This window comes from Ictidomys tridecemlineatus, chromosome 3 (assembly GCF_052094955.1).
Source record: "Ictidomys tridecemlineatus isolate mIctTri1 chromosome 3, mIctTri1.hap1, whole genome shotgun sequence".
Taxonomy (NCBI): Eukaryota; Metazoa; Chordata; class Mammalia; order Rodentia; family Sciuridae; genus Ictidomys; species Ictidomys tridecemlineatus.
This window is the reverse complement of record NC_135479.1, coordinates 41,702,850-41,721,283: the sequence shown is the minus strand read 5'-3', so window position 1 is coordinate 41,721,283 and position 18,434 is coordinate 41,702,850. Positions and strand designations below refer to the sequence as shown.

At 33.7% G+C, this 18,434-nt stretch overlaps 1 protein-coding gene across 3 annotated transcripts in view; it reads right to left on the bottom strand.

Annotated features, from left to right (window-relative positions):
- Positions 1 to 18,434, bottom strand: part of Nlk (nemo like kinase) — a 145,293-nt gene that overhangs the window by 57,894 nt on the left and 68,965 nt on the right. For all 3 annotated transcript variants that reach the window (XM_021728076.3, XM_021728075.3, XM_005327806.4), the window contains exon 2: positions 3,779 to 3,908. In XM_021728076.3, the coding sequence (XP_021583751.1) occupies positions 3,779 to 3,908 (130 nt within the window). The remainder of the gene's footprint in view (positions 1 to 3,778; positions 3,909 to 18,434) is intronic.

Here is an 18,434-nt window from a genome sequence, read left to right as displayed (position 1 = left end):
GTGTGTGTGCGCATGCATAGAAATTCAGTCAGATCACCTGAAATCAATGAATTGGATACAGTAACTTTGAAGAGTTCTTTCAAAAGAAAATACAAAGCCTTCTAGGGCTTTGTAGCTATTCTCTGATACATAAAAAGCCTTCTAAATTAAAACCCAACCTTCCCACAACGACCAGGTTAATTTTTCTAAATGCCATCTTTAACATGACATTTCTTTCTTCTTCCTCTATTCAATCAAATCTTATTCTCAAAAGGCTCATCTTAACTTTATCTTATTCATGTTTGAAGTATCTTTGAGTTTTTAAGTCCACAAATTTTCTCTTTTCCTTAATCTAATGGTATTTGGCACCAGAGAAGCCTTAAAAATTTATTGTTACCTGGGCTTCAACCCCAGAGATTCCAATTTAGACTTTTAAGGCTCCACAGTAATTCGAGGATGCTTCTAGGTTTGGTTATCTCGATCTCTGTTATCGATGCATACAACACAGATTTTCCTGAATTAATGTTTAACCATGCAGGCATGCCTCCTATGGTACCTTTATCGTAGTATTTATCACATTACAAAAATTATTTCAGCAGCAGGGCGTGGTGGCGCACACTTGTAATCTTAGCAGCTTGGGAGGCTGAGGCAGGAGGATCATAAGTTCAAAGTCAGCCTCAGCAAACTCAGTGAGACCCTGTCTCTAAATAAAATTCAAAATAGGGCTGGAGATGTGGATCAGTGGTTGAGTACCCTTGAGGTCAATCCCCCGTACCCTTGCCAAAAAAAGTTATTTAAGCTACTTAAAGGTAGAGACCCCACAAGGTAAGGTAGTTTAGGCATACAGGATATGCATAATGAATATTTGCTGAACTAATGAAAATGGGCTCTGGAGCCAGATTTATACTCTAAATCTGTGCCACCTTGACCTTGGGCAATATTAACTCTAAGCCTCTGGTTCCTCTGAGTAGGGTTAATAAGCCCTATCTTTACAGGATTTTTTTAAGGAGTAAATGAATTAGTGTATGTAAAACATCTAGCATACTTTCTGAACACAGCAACATGTATTAAGTATCTCGTCTAACCTGTTCAAAATGGACAGTGTTTTAAATATTTTTGTATCCCCTATATGACCTAGCACTCTTTCCATAAGACACAATTAATTAATTAATAAACATTTGCTGCCTTAACTACATCAAATATCAGCTGCCTCTTAAGACTGGCATCCCTCACATATCAGGTATGCCTTGAGATGTTTTGAGGGAATATATCTCAAGCATTGCAAAAATCCACTATGTATAAAATAGTGCTCTCATACCACTTTCACCTCCAACCATTTGCTTCATTTTCAAAAACTCCCACGTATGTCACAGGCACTCTTCTTATGACAGAGCTCAGCAGCTCAAAAGAGGGTATATGTGTGTGTGTGTGTGTGTGTGTATAACATATTTGTACGCATTTTTAAAATCTAATTTCTACAATAATCATATACTGTTGTTTCTGCTTTTACCATGTCACTTCGCAAATGTTTTAGAAAACAGCCCTTGAAAAAAATGTAAGTTCACATATCACTGGAAAATAGAACTACAACTCAAACCCAGTTTTGACTCCAAAGCCCAGCCTTTGTAAACTTCATTAGAACTGACAGTGTTTTAATTAGTGTAAATTTCAGGAATTGTTTACATATTTTTTTTAAACACTATTCACTGAGGCACTGTCTTTGGAACTTATTAGTTACTCTCTAGGGATGAATCACAAGCAAAACTATAAAACAGTTTATTATATCATCCATCTTCTTATAAAATAAGCCAAGATTGGTCTGAAGATAATAAAACACTGAAAAAACCTTAGTAAGTCAATTTCTGAAGCCACCTTTGAAGTATTTCTTTATTATGGGTACTTTTACTTGTGACTCTACCATTATACATAAGGCTTGTACTCATTGATGCTGAGGTGGTAGTAAAGTAAATTCAAGAAATAACTAAACAAGCACTAGACATCATTCTAAATAACATATCCAAAATCTGAGAACCATTCATAAAATAGTAGCTCAAATGGTATTTTGAAACATGAAAAGAAGCACATTGCGAGGTAGTTTCAAAAGACAGCAATACTTTTGTTTATTTTTGTTTGTAGTACTGGGGATCAAACACAGGGCTTCACTATACTAAGCAAGCATTCTACCACTCAGTTATATTCCCAACCCCAGTGATATCATTTTTTTAAGCTTAAGAAAAAGATATTTCATGAGGGTAATCAATAAAATGAAATATGTCAAGCCAAGAAGCTTCAAGTGAACCATAAAATAAGTTTTGATATAAGTTTTACCAAATACCCCAAACATTTGTAATTTTTTTTCTTAAAAACAAGACCCAAACTTTGGTCAAAGTTATAAGGATTTCTGAGCAAACAAGCAGTTAGACTCACAAGAAATCATTTTTAATAAAGTTTTTATTATGGCAGTTAAAATAGCACAGGTTGAGTACTATCTGAAGAATTTGAGGCAATTTTTCTTTTCACATGAAATTGAAAACAGAGTCCAATGCTAACAACCTCCAGTTAAATGTTACACATTATAAAATTTTTAATTCAAGATTAGTTGAGAAGAAGCTGTTTTTCAAAATGCGATGAGTCTGTTTGTCCACGAGTCTTCACAAAGTCACAAATACACTAACCTTTGTTACCTTAATGGTTATAAGATTTAAAAAATACACACACACACACACACACACACACACACACATACACATTTTTCTTTTTAGTTGTAGGTGGACACAATACCTTTATTTTGTTTATTTATTTTTATGGTGGTACTGAGGATCGAACCCAATGACTCACACATGTGAGGCAAGCACTCTACTGCTGAGCCACAACCCCAGCCCCAAGGGTTATACTGTTTTTAAAGAAGATATTATTTTCCTACATCTCTAATTAAAAATGGTAAGGAATAAAAATACAGCACTTAAAACTAGGGGTAGATTACTCCTTATATCATTCGATATGTATTACACTCTATTTTTGTGTTGAATATTGGTGTTATTAGTGTTATTCCCTGTTAAATATCAACATTTGCTTTGCATCAATTAATATTTACCTGCCAGTGAATAAACCTTATAATTCACTTAAACCTGATCACTGTTCAATCATAAAAAGGATCTAATTTTTCCTCAAGTTTCTAAGTCCTTTAATAAAAAACTTGGCTGTAGTCTCCTTCTAACTTATTTTCCCTACAAACACATGTTTCTTTTCTATGAGTTTTAAACATATTTAATAGCTTATATTCTTAGAAATAAAAAAAAAGACATTCAGACTGATAAATGTAGAGTGTACAACACAATACCAAAGCCCATCTGCGACTTATTATGTGTAATGTTTTATAATTTGGAGTTAGACCTTCTGAAAGTCAAAACAATTTGGAGTATAATTTTTAGACCTCCAAATAAATTTTTGATAAAATGGACTCATGATTCTAATAATCAAGGCTAGAAACTACTGATCTCAATAGTGAAAATTTAAGACAGTTATAGAAACTTAAAGACTATACATTTAAAGGAAAGCATAGTAATGAAAGGATACAGTTAGAAAACTATGAGTTTGTGTGCATGTATGTATGTGTGACCCATTCAATCACAATAGGTATTCTATAATCTCATGATGTGCTTATAACTTTTCAGTTTGGCATAAAACTATAGCTAATTTCTAAATTTTACTTGCACTCTTTTTAACACTCGTTTTCTCTTTACTAATTCAGTGAAGTAGGTTTAGGAAGTAGTTTCCCCCGGACACCAATTTCACTTACATTATCATGTTTAAAAAAACACAACATCTTCAATTCCCGGAAGACTCTTTTGCAAGAGACCAGATTCTGGAAGACGTTGGGCATCTTTTTGAGTGCTACTCTCTTTCCATCTCTTGGATCTGTTACTGACCTAAAGAAGCAATATTTGGGGGGGGGGGGAGGAAAAAGACAGAAATCAATTCCAAACCTTGTTCTCCAATGTTTCAGATCAGATCATGACAAATATCTTTATCTTAAAACAATATTAAATCCATATAATAAAGCTAAGGCATCAGTGAGAAAGCAGAGTATACACAAAGAAAATGTTCAGCTACCCAACTCATCTTGCCATGCTTTTAAAAAATCCCTGTCTAATAAACATTTTGCCCTTTCTGAATGATCACTTATACGTCTGAGATAGGAGGAACATTAGTGGTAAAGCCATTTTAAAGATGGGAAAAAAAATAAACAGCATAGCATATTACCCATAATCAAAGTCAATCAGTTACATGCTTTGTTTTCAGGGATGTTCAAACACAATTTAAATATCTTGGTTTCTAACCATATGAACATCTTTTAGTAACCTGGGATAGCACTGGCTGAACAATGTCCCTTCTTCAGAAGTATGAGTGGAGGCTTAAGGATCCCTCTAGTTCTTAAGTGATGATAACTTCTGTCCTTTTGTTTCCCAGCTTTCGGTGTGGTAGTTGCTCCTTATGGGTATTATTTCTTTAATAGCTCAGTGTTCCCCCTTTTTTCTTTCAGTCTTCTAACCACTTGTATAATGAATTTCCCATATTTACATTTTCCTATGTTTGAAATATCAGTGTGGTTTCCATTTTTCTGACTGAACTCAATCAATACATATTAAATGAAACAGTTAAAAGAAACAAATCAGTAAATTGGGTAAATTGGTCAACTGGTCATTTGGCTATTGATATGCCATGAATTAACCTAGAGCTTTTTTTCCCTGTCTACCCATCATACTAAGACTGGTTGTTCTATATGGTCAGCTAGGTTCCTGATGATCATTTCAGCTACCATTATCTTTAGTTCTTGCTCTGATCTAGTGCTTTGAATATTCCTTATAGCTTTGAGTAATTTTAAAATCTGATCCATGTGTCATCAATGCCTTTATTCAAGTTTAAGTTTAGAAAAATAATAGATCTTATTAACAGATATAGCACTAGAAACCATCTATGAGACTGATATCCAATGACTAATCTTGGGTATAGTTATTCAATTAATTATTCTTTCAATTAACTATGATCAATGCCATCAGGAAATCAGACAACCATCAAATTGCCTTCCTAAAAATAAAATATTCCTGTTATCTACCTATATCTAAAACAAAATCACACCAAATTTCCCTATGAATTAATCTTAGTTATCACTACTTCCTTTATCAAGTTTTCATGAAACTCTTACATGATGTATTCTAGTAATTTTAAATACAGGATGACTCCTTTTTCTTCTACTGACTGAAAATTTGGTAAAACAATTAAGTAGTATCATTTTTGAGTTTTCCAAAGCTTGAAATGTAATTCAAATTAGGCCTGGAGACCTAATGTTAGAGATCGTTGCTTAGAAAATAAAAACCAAAACCTAGAATATGGCTTAAATTGCTTATAAACTGGGAAAGTAAAATATCAGGGAAACTGAATATTGGTTATAGTCTGACTGTTGAAAGCCATTTTTTCTTCCTCCAATAACCATACCCTGGTTCAATATACTACTTATACATCCAGCTAATAGAAAATTAAAATGTCAAGGAAAGCCAGGCACAGTGGGGCACACCTGTAATTCCAGTGACTAGGGAGCCTGAAGGAAGAGGATCATAAGTTCAAGGCCAGTTTGGACATTTAGTGAGACCCTGTCTTGAAATAAAAATAACAAAAGGGGTAGGGATATAGCTCAGTGGTAGACCATTCTTGCGTTCACTCCCCATTACAACAAAAAGAAAAAAAATCAAGAAAATACAAAGGAAGGACAATTTTGGATCATACGTTGTATTCAATTGTCATGTCTTTTGTCTTTTTAAACCTGCAATAGTTATCTAGCATGTCTTTCATGACAGTACCATTTTTGAAGAGTAAAGTACATGTATTTTGTAGACTGTCCTTCAGTTTGGGTTTGTGTGGTGTTTATTCATGATTAGATTCAGACTATGCTGGCTTTTAAAAATTTGTTTCTGTGGTACTAGCAATTTGACCCAGGTTCACTCTATGACTTAAGTTCATGAAGTGCATCCCCAGACCCCAACTCTCCTTTTTTTCCTTCAATTTGAGACACTGTCTCACTAAATTGCTGAAGCTGGCCTTAAACCTGGCGATCTTCCTGCCTCAACCTCCAAGTAGTTGATATTATTCCACTGTGCCCAGCCCTGCATTTTTGATAGGAATACAGAAGTACTATCTTCTCAGAGCATCGTATTTGCAGGCATGATGTTAATATGTCTCATCACTGGGGATGACTTCAGTCACTTGGATGAAGTATCTGCCAGGTTTCTCCACTGTAAAATTACTATTTTTTCCCATTGTAACTGTAAATAGCCTATTCCTCATCAAACTTTGACTTACTACGTTCAGTACACACTGATGATTTTTGTCTAAACCAATTATTGATGGTTGCCAAATGGTACTTTAATAATTTTATCATCTTTTATAATAGTCCAGCACAATATATATTAGTTTTTTTAGTAAATAAACTGATTTCATAAAATGCTCTCTCCAGGGCTGGGGATATAGCTCAGTTGGTAGAGTGTTTGTCTTGCATGCACTAAGCCCTGGGTTCAATCCCCAGCACCACAAAAACAACAACAACAACAACAACAACAACAACAAAAAACCCATGACTCTCTCCAGAGGCCTCATATAATACTACTTCTTCCTAACTTGTGACTTGTTTTTGCTGATCATCCTATTGTGATGAGAAACACTGCACTGATATAAACCTGCTCCTGGAAATACTTGACATAGGCTCAAGGTTAGTACTGTGCCTTGTAATGTTTTAAGGTAAAAATCACAAAGCAGCATTTTATTTTATTATTCATGCAAAAGTCAGTCATGCCTGTGGCTGGTAACAATATAACTCTAATGAATGTGAATGGCAGTGCAGTAATTTCACGCCATGTTGAGTTTGTTCTCTCTTAACTTGAGGTAGCAGATGCTTTAGTTCAGCAAAACAGTACCACAGAGCAAAGATAAGTGTGAAAGAATGTTATACAGGAATTCTTTTATTTCCTTTGTTATTCAAAGGCTAGTTGTGCTTAGTTTCTCTGTTGCTGCAATACTCTGGTTACTACAAATATGCTTGTTAATTAAGGTCCAGATATAATGAACAACTTTTAGAGTAACTTGGCTCATTTCAGAGAGAGAGAAAAAAAAAGGAGCTATCCTTATATCTGCAATCCACTTATTGGTCAGTTATTTTTATTTTTATTTTTTGCTAAATACTGGATGCCCTAAATAGTATATCTATCATTTCATCTTACTACCTTTTTAAGCATTCAAGTTATACTAACAGGTGTTTACTTCCCGAATTAATTAATATTAATAATTAATTTAATTAATATTTTATTTCTACCATGTTAAAAATAAAAGTTGTAAAGGTTTTGGGAAGGAATTCTTTACACCTGCCCGGAGTGTATCATCCTACTCTGCTCTTAGAACAACTCCAACTATCTTTTAAAAAGCTAAAAGAATCTAAAAGTCATTCTTCAGAGAGAAAGAGAGTTTGTCAAAAGTACAACAACAAAACAAGAACCTTTTTAGATCAGTTGTGGTCAATTTGTCAAAAAGTTTTCTTAATCCCAGGAAACTATGACCATTATCACAAATCTGTATGAATTACTGACAAGCAGAAAAACTGAATGACACAAGAGTAAAACTTATTGGGGACACTTTCCTAGGCACCAAAATGTCACTTAAAACATGTTTAAAGTATCAAAACATCTTTAAATTGTTGCTTAAAGCATCGTTAAATTAGCAAGAATCTCCAAGAAATTTTAAGTTCCTCATTAATTTTTATGTGAAGAATCTTTCCCCATGTTTTTAGCAGTTTTCAAGTTTATGTTTCTGATACAGATTTTTAGCTACTCAAAAGAAACAAATAATTTATAGTAAGAATGCTTCAACTTAGATTAAGATAATCAAGTTCTCCTAATTCTATTCATGTCAAGTTGTTATAAGCAATACCCTATTTTTTGCTATATACACTACAATTACTATGTCAAATGTACCAATACAGTATATATCTCAGCTACGGAATCTCCTAACTAGATTCTAAATATTTAGATTATTGCTTTCACATTCGTTTTGAAATTCATTTCCTTAGAAGTTAATTTTTACTTTTATTTAGGTTGTCTGCTTGAGAAAAAACAAATTATGATACAAAATTTTTGACAACAAATAGGTCTAGAGAATGTATCCTTGTTATATATTCTAGGACACACATGAAATTTAAGAATAAATTAAGGAACAAAGAATTTATTTTTATGTCTCTCTGCTCTTTTTAACCAGAATTTTAACAGGTTATAGTTTGTATGCACTTTCTGCCATAACTTATAGAGCTGCATACCATTTTGAAGGAAAAATCCTTTATGCCTCCCTCCCCCCCACTTAAAAAAAAAAAGGGATTCTCATCTTCCATGTTTATATTGCTTGTTCCATCCACTGAGCTTTAGTTTGTCTGTTTATTCAAGTCTGTATTTGTTGAGTTAGCTGTATGCATAAGAAGGGATCTTTTCTCTTTTTTCTCAAGATACTAAAATGGCCCCAAAATTTGTTATTTTATTGCTTTCTATTATAAGGGGGAAAAAAACTTATACAATAGCTAAACCAAGGCTATAATGCAATGAAGTTCATCATTCTTTCATATCTTTCTAACATTACTGACTAGCAGAAGCAAAATATCTATATTTAATTGAAAGAGTTAAATATGAACTTAACCATCCCCTAATTCTGTTTAAATAAATGACAGTAGGCCATTCTGATCTACAGTGAGGCACTCAAGGGCACTGATAAAGGAGGAGGGATAAGCAATAGGCCAGTCATTCAATATCAGACCATCATATTTATTTTCAAATACTTTACTAGAGTAAGAACACACTTTCAAGACCCCCTCTAGTTCCCCACCAATAATGTTGGATAAGTTAAAATGTAACTGAAAATTATTTTGTTTTTTCCTGTGGTCCTAGGAATATTTGATTTTTCTTTGGACCATGAATTAATTAGTTCCATCCACACTGTACATCCTGCAGAGATATAACAACTCTTCCTCCTTAGTCACTGCCAAGTATCTCTGTGAGGAATCCAACCTGCCTGTAATGAAGTGGTCACCCTGTCTTTTTAAAGGGGATTTTCTCATGTGAGAGGAAGAACATGATACAGCCCAGTCTGTCAAGCGAAGGGAGTTTTCATGGCCCACTAGCCATAGTCCTCCCTTTGAAATAGACCTATGAATATTGCATGGGGAGAAAAACTAGTTGCAATGAAGGAAAGGTTTCTATGCAAAGCCATAAAGGAAAATAATTCATATCTCCTTCTTGCATTTTAACAATTTTGGGTGAGAAGAGGTCATAAAGGGTAACTAAAACTAAGTCACATAAAAATGCTTGTTTTTAATCCCATTAAGGACTTCCTGAAAGTTATGTGTTCTGTCATAAGAATTCTGAGGAATATAAAGGCAAAAAAGTTTAAAAAATAGCAATTTTTGCTGTACATTATGTTTCTAAACATACAGAATGCTACATGACAGCTGGGCATGTGGTATATGCCTGTAATCCCACCAGCTGAGGCAGGAAGATCAAGAATTTAAAGCTAGCCTCAGCAACTTAGTGAGGCCCTAAGAAACTCAGGGAGACCCTGTCTCTAAATAAAATATTTAAAAGGCCTGGAGATGTGGCTTTGTGGTTAAGTGCCCTAGGGTTCAATCCTTGGTACAAAAAACCAAAAACAAACAAACAAACAAAAACACATGACAAAAAAGAATTATTTTACTAACATGGTAGATTTATAACAGTATGGCTTTGCATCATCAAAAAACTTTAATGCTAGTCAAGGATAGAACTCAGCTTGCCTAGCACACACAAGGCCCTGGGTTCAGTCCCTAGTACCATGAAAAAAAAAAAAAAAAGAAAGAAAAAAGAAAAGAAAGAAAGGAAAGAAAAGAAATTCACATTTTCAGAAAAAGCTTTGTTCTTGTCATAAGGAATACTTTGTTATATGGCTTAGTACTGTGGTCATACATAAAATGCCCATATTTTCTAAAGATGTATATCTAATTTTATGTCCCAAAATAAAAAAACATAAAAGGCTGGCGATGTAGCTCAGAAAGCTTGATTAGTATGCACAGGGCCTTGGGTTCAATCCCTAGTACCATACAAACAACCAACCTTTAGTAACAATAAAAACAGATAGTTAAAAACTGAAGCAATCTTGATAATTATTATATCTGGGTGGTAAGTCTAATTACAGGAAAGTAAATAAAATAATATATATTTGAAAGTTTTCAAAATAGAAATTAAATTTATAAAAAATACTAATAATAATATTAAAAATATCTTCCCAGTAGCTTGGGAGGCTAAGGCAGGAGGATCACAATTTCAAAACCAGTCTTAGCAACTTGGCAAAGTCCTTAGCAATTTAGATCCTGTTTCAAAATAAAAAATTTTAAAAAGGGCTTGGGATGTGATGGGTTTTAGATACAGATGTGAGATGCAAAATTACACAACTTTCAGAAGACAACATATAGGATATTTAAGCAGGGAGAAGATGTCTTCCATGAACAAAAAACACTTATACAGTGGTAATATGCCCCTAGGTTCTATCCCTGTTACCAAAAAAAAAAAGAAAAAAAAAAAAAAAGAAAGAAAGAAAGAAAAGAAGAAAAATGTTATCTGGGATCAAAGCTAACAAATGATATCCTATGCAAAACTTCTACAAAAATCAACTAAAAAACATTGAAAACAATTAAAGAATAGACATATATTCGCTGACTAGAAGATGCAACATTGTAAAAACTTTAATTCTTCCAAACTGACTTCTAGATTGAGTGAAATCCAAAAAGATCTTCACAAGGTTTTCTTTTTGTGAAACCAGACAAATTATTTCTGAAGTTTTTATGGAAATGCAAGGGTGCAAATGATAGCTAAAACACTTGAAGAACAAGGTGGGAGAAACTGCTCTGCTAGATTTAATGCCTTATTATAAAGTTACCATAATTTATACAATGTAATTTTTGTGCAAATATAGTCCAGAAATAGAAATATGACCTAGAAATGTAATCTTGCATATATGAACACTTGGCTTATCAAAAGGGTGGCTCAGAGCTGGGAGCGGTGGCACAAGCCTATAATCCCAGCGACTTGAAAGGCTGAGGCAGGAGGACTGCAAGTTCAAAACCAGCCTCAGCAAATTAGCTAGGCTCTGAGCAACACAGGGAGACTCTATCTCTAAACAAAATACAAAAATGGGCTAGGGATGTGACTAAGTGGTTAAGTTCTCCTGGGTTCCAATCCCTGGTACTAAAAAAAAGAAAAGTAGAAAAGAAAGAAAAAGAGTGGCTCTGCAGAGCAGTGCAGATGGGAAAGTTATGCCAGTTATTAAGCTACTGTATCTTAACTTCAAACCCATCCAGCTAAACATTGGTTTGTAATAGCAGCAGCTGAATTCAATTTATTGTTTTTCCAACTCTTGCAGAACTGGTCTCAGTGTATCTTCTACTAGAGATTTCAACAGTAGTAAGCCCATATCCCTTCCTCAGATGGCTGAATTTCTGCTCCATGAGGTTTAAAGTTTTAATAATTCCAAGTTCTTACCTATATTCTCCCAGGTGTGAGATGGAAACTGTTACTTATGTTGACATCTTAGTGTTCTTTTCTTGCCTTTTTAATTACCTACCCAACAACTTTATTGGTATTTTTTTTCATATTAAAACACTATTTAAGTAATTGTAGTTTCACTTCACACTATATACTAATTATACAGAAAAATTGATATTTACCTTCTTTAAAATCAAGGACTTCTTTTCATATCTATACATTGTTATGAGATAAAAAATGTAAGTCACGTAGAGGATTGCAACACTTAGAAGGAACAAAGGGCTCTTATCCATATATATATATAATCTCCTATGAATCAATTTTTTAAAAGTCTGGGAATACCAAATGTTTTACAAAGATGTAGTGCAATGGAAATTCTTAATAGACTACTGATAGGTGTGTGTACATTGGTAAATCACTTGGAAAACAAGTTGGCATAAAGACAGACAGACAGACAGATAGATAGATTTCAACATTGTAATTTGACTCCTTGATGTATATACTAAAATACATACACATTTTTATAGCACCAATTATTTTCGAAAAAACTCAAATATCCATGAACAGTAGTAGTATGGTTTAAAAAAGTGTATACTTATATTATGGAATATTCTACAGCAATTAAAATTAACTACTGCTACATGCAACACAGATGAATCTCACAAACACAATTCCATAAAAAGAAACCAATCACAATAAACATGTACTACATGATTTCTTTTCTATAATATTAAAAATATATGACAAGTTAAACTCTAATGTTTAGGGATACACACTTTAAAGAGACCATGAAGAGTGGTTATCCTTAGAAGTGGGGATGATAGTGGGAGAGGGCATAGAGAACTTCTAGGTACTAGTGATGTCTTTCTTACTTTTCACTTGAATGATTATAGGGATGTGTAATACTATTGTGTGTGATAAGTCACTAAGCCGTATTTTGTGTATGTTTCTGTGTTATAATAAAACTAAAAAGGCTTTTAAAGAAGGCAAACTGCCCAGTTTAAATTTTTGATATAAAAGCACTTTAGCTTGAAATCTATATAATGAGTAATTTTTAAAGAAGATCATTCTTTCCCTTATTTTTCACATTGATATACATCTAGACCAGCTCAGTGGATTTTTGTCACTTCTTTCTCTGTGCCACAGGTTCATTCTGTAAAGAGGAGTATGTTAAAATATCTTTTTTATGTTTTGATAGAATTTCAAAGGAATTTGCTTGCTTAAAAAAATAAACATTTTCTTCATCATTAAACAAGAATATATTATTAAGAAGCATTCCACAGGAAAGTGCTGTCAGCAGAATTTAGGACTACAGTCCCACCCCTAATCTAATCACAATCTCCTAACGTCTTCCATTGTGAAGCAAAATGCTGAACAAGCCACAATATATAGATGTGCTTCAGGTTTTTAATTAGTTAGCCTGTTATAAATAACCAAAACCAAAAATATTGCAAAAACAAAATAAAGAGGCAAGACTTCCAGCTGTGGCAAACTGAAGAGGTCAGCAAATCCTCTCCCCCAAAACAACTATAAAATTAGACAACATTTATCAAAAACAAACATTTTGGGACTCTATAAAATGACCAAAGTCAAATGACAAATTTAAAAGTATTTATGAAAAATGCTGAAATTTGAATCAAAGAACAATGGGAGTCAGTGGCATTATTGCGTGGAGCAGCTCCTTACTCACACCTCCCCTGACCCCCTGCAATAGTTCCACCTAAGCAGGGCTGGCAATGAAAACCAGTAACTTAGAAAGCAAAAAATCCATTCCCAGTGACATTGAGAGTAAAAGCATCAAACTCCACTGGAAAATAACAGAAAAAGTCTATAGTTCTGCTAGCCTGAGCCTGCTCCCCCAGTTGGGGAGATAAGTGAACAAACAGAAACCCAGAAATTTAACAAAGAGATTCTGGAAATGAGAGAGCCTTAGAGGGTCTAGATAAACTCTCTATACACCCCTGGCTCAATGGAAGTTGAGTATATACACAGAAGGGACCAGAGAGGGACCAAGCAGAATTTCAGGTTTCTATTTTGTTTTTTAATTGCTATTTTAATTTTTGGACTTCCCTTCCTGTGGTTCCCTCTTGTGTCTGCATAGCTTAGTAGTCAGCCACTGATTGAGTAACGGTTATCTTCCAACATCCTGAGCCAGTAAGACTTCCACAGTTTGGTTATCCATCTGTATGTATATGTGTGTGTTGAGATCTCATCCAATTTTCACAAATGACTAGCTTTTATTTTCTGCTGAGTCCTTTAGTTCTCCTCACATGCAGGAAGCCTCCCAGAGGGCCAAGGATGTATGGAGAGCTTGAGAGTGAAAGGATTTGCTGACCCCAAAGGGTAATTTAAGTTCACACATACACAGAAACCAAAAATACTGGAGTGGTATGTAAGTACATAGAGGAATACATTGTTGGGTTTATAATATATATGTATGATATATGACAATAATAGCATAAAAGGGAGAAGAAATCGAGCTAATTAGAAAAATGTTGCCATATTTTACTGGAATCAAGACAATATTAATTTGAAATTTGTTTGGAAATTAAGATGCATGCCTGGAACAATCAATAAAAAAATAACTAAAAAAAATCAAAAGAGGATTAAAACATCAAAAGATGAGGACTGGGGGTGTAGCTTAGTGTAAAGTACATGATTAGCATCTATGAGGCCCTAGGTTCAAACCTCACTCTAAGTGTATATGTGCACACAAGCAAACACATAATCAATAAATGAGTAAATATGATCATCTACAAATATTTGTTTAACATCAAATAAGGAAATGAAGGAAGAATGTAGGAACAAAAGAAACATGAGCACATAGAGGGCATTTCATATTTGTGTTAAAAGGTTCAATGTTAGGATGGCAATTCTCTCAAATAGATTTCATTGATCTTCTGATTCAATGAAATCTCTGTCAAAATTGGAACCATCATACAATACTGGTGGGAACGTAAAATGACACAGCCACTTTGGAAAACAGTTTGAGTCTTCTGGAGTGAGGAAAATAATTCAAAAACTAAAACTGAATATATCCTATTAATTGTTGCAGATCATTATAATTGTTGCAGATCACTAGAAGTCACTGAATTATGATGGCTCATTTTATGGTATTTCAATTATGACTCAATAAAGCTGTTAAAATAAAAACCATCACCACAGACTACCAAGTGTTTACAACATTCTAGGTTCTATTCTAATTTATTTTGTACAGTTCCTATCTTTGCCTTTAATAATTTATATAGCTTTTCCATTTATTCAGGTTATTCACTAGACAAATATATAGAAATTTCAAATCACCTATTCAAACAAATATAATTTTCATTTCATTTCTTCTTTTATTTTAATAGCAATGTTTTATTTAATTCTAATTCATTTGGAATTCGAATCATGTATGGAATGAAATATTTATTTATAATAATAGTAACTATGAACCAATTTCTGGAACTGCTATTTCCTCTAAAGTTCACTAGTTCAATTTCAACCAGTACTTATCCAATACGATTACTGATCCCATAGATACGGATGTAGCTCAGTGGTAGAGGGCTTGTATTCAATCTCAGAATGGAAGGAACAGTATCTTTTAACCCCTGAGCACAAAGATTCTATTACTGGAAATATGCTCCTAGTATGTAGAATAGTATTCCATCCCAGGTCAACTTCTACACTAAATCCCACCTGATCATCAAGAATTTTTTAATGCTGAAAACCTCTTAATGTATATTCTATTTATATTATTCTTGAGCGTTTTTCATCTATGTTCAAAAAGATTGCTTTTAATCTTACTCCCCAGCCTTAGTAGGTATATTTTGTCTGACTCACAAAATAGGTAGCCTTCCATTTACTTCAGTGTTTAGTACCTGTTTATATGATATAGGTATTACGTGCTTAAAAATATTCACCAGTGGTTACATTAAAATTCATTGTGTTTCCTATTCCAACTAGTTTAGTATCTAAAGTATCTAGTTGTATAGTGCTTCTCTCTATATATATTTTATAATATACATAAATTTCTATATATATAAATTTTTGCAGGCTAGTTTATAAAATTTTTATTTAAAAAAATTTTCAGGGAGCTGGGGTTATGGCTCAGTGATAGAGTGCTTGCCTAGCATGTGTGAGGCACTGGGTTTGATTCTCAGCACCACATATAAATAAATGAACAAAATAAAGGCCCATCAATGTCTCAAAAAATATTTTTAAAAAATTTCAGTAGTTTTCATCCTAATTTTGTCTCTTAATACACAGCTCTTTTTTAAGGTCCTTTTGAGCTTCACTGATCCATTTTATTTGCTTGTTGAAATAAGCACAGAAGAATTGAAAAAAACTATAAGTTTATTTCCCAGCCTATGAGATGGATAACTGGTGGCAGGGGTTTTCATGTCTTTCAAACAGTATGTTTATTTATTGTATTACCTTTTTTAAAATTCTAACTGAAATCTTGCTATGTTTTGTTATACATTTCTAATCTTATTGCACTATAATTTGAGGATGATGTGTGTAAAATTTATGTTGAATGTATTTACTAAAAAAATTATATGTTGGGCTGGGGATGTGACTCAAGTGGTAGTGCGCTCGCCTGGCATGCATGTGGCCCGGGTTCGATCCTCAGCACCACATACAAACAAAGATGTTGTGTCCACCAAAAACTAAAAAATAAATATTAAAAAAAATTCTCTCTCTCTCCAATATATATATATATATATATATTCAAATATGTGCATTTAAAACAAGCAGATGTGCCTACTTGCGTTTTCTCAAAATTTTATCTTATTTCATTATTGAGGACCGTTAATTTTTGGTTTATTTGAATGGAAATTTACACAGTAAGATAAACACTGTCTCCTATTCAAGTGTTCTTGTAGACAGTTCTTATACTTATCAGTTTTTGTTTCTTTTGTTTTCCTGTTATGTTTTATCTGGAACAGATGTGCTGGCATACAACCATGGTGTGTAAGACATATTTTAACTTTACAAAAAAGAAGTTTTAATATAAATATTTTATGTATTTTTCATTACACATAAATTGGAAATGATTTTAAGATAGTAGTATATGGAAAACATTATTTGTTCATACACATTATTTGTTCATATAAATGAAACAAACTGTGTAATAGAATTTAGTTGAGAGTAATAAGTTCTGAATTTGCAAAAATATTCTAAAAACTATAAAATAACTAAGAAAAAATGTTGACTGAGGTATGTTTTCAATAAAACAGGTAACACAAGATCATTTCTCTGTGTATTTCATGCTAAATTTTCCAACCCCAACAAGGATGCTTTAGATGCAGGATAAATTTTGGGGAAATACATTTGGAAACATGCAGTAACAAACACTAATTTTTAATTATGGTGAACAAAGTGATGAAGGAACTTAAATTATCCATTATAGGAATAAACATTGCAAATAATCAGTTTTTAAAAATATGCTAGTGTTCTGAACATGGCTGCGGCCTTGGCTCTGGGTACTGAAGCTTGCTGGTATGAGGCAGGGAACATGATGGCTCTAAATGAGTAGGGTGATCATTATTTGCTAACAATATCTACTCCACCTGGGGAAATATGGCAGTAAGCTCAAAAGCTGCTAGCAAGAGATAACAAAGGTTTTCTTCTGTGCCCAACCTATGGATGAATCATCAGTCTTTATTATAACTCACTCTTTAAGAAGAAATGGGGAAGGATCTGGCTGCCCAAACATCTGGCAGAGGTTTAACTGATGACTGAAACATTATCCCCAAATCCATTTTTTCTTTTTTTAAAAAAAAGGCAAATGACAGGACTGGGGTCGTGGCTCAGCGGTAGAGCACTTGCCTAGCACATGCAAGGCCCTGGGTTCAATCCTCAGCACCACATTAAAAAAATAAATATATATTTTTTAAAAAAAGTTTTTTTTAATCCCAGTTTTATATCTGAGGCCTACCAGTACTTGGATAAAACCATAATTTAAAATTCTTTTATTACTAGTTAAAATATGTAGATTAATGTAATTACAAACTATAAAACCTCAGGTAAAGAGGGATGCATTTGCCTTAGCCATACTTAGCCACGTTAGAGAACCTACCAGTTAGCTGGGGACGGAGGCAGATACCTATAATCCCATTAGCTCTAGAGGCTGAGGAAGATGGCAAGTTCAAAGCCAGCCTCAGCAACATCGAGGTGCTAAGCAACTCAGTGAGACCTGTCTCTAAAAAAATATAAAAGAGGGCTGGGAATGTGGCTCAGGGGCCAAGTGCCCCCTGAATTCAATCCCCAGCACATACACACACAAAAAATTATATACATAAAGAAGCTACCTGTTATATACAACTAGTATTTCAGGTATATATTACATGGTAGGATGATTTTATTATTTTATTTTATTCTATTTTGGGGAGAGGTACTTGGGATTGAATTTGGGGGCACTCAACTACTGAGCCACAGCCATAGCCCTATTTTTCGCATTTTATTTAGAGACAGGGTCTCATTGAGTTGTTTACAGCCTTGCTTTTGCTAAGGCTGGCTTTGAACTCGCAATCCTCCTACCTCAGCCTCCCAAGCCACTGGGATTACAGGTGTGTGCCACTGTGCCCGGCTTGTAGGACAATTTTAAATCCTCCTTTGGGATATAAATTTAAAAGATAGCTCTGGTGGAAAGGAGGTCCTGACTCCTTTCCCTTGAACTATGATAGAAAACCTTGAACAAAGGTGAAGATTCAAGATAGCAATCAGAAATAGTAATGCAGAATGTAGCTGCATACACAAAAATGTTCTGTTGTCTTACATCTTACTAAGAAAATGAACATTTAACAGAAAACTACCTGAAGAATGGAAGCCTGCTAAGCCAAACAGAACTAGATGGGATTCAATGGTACA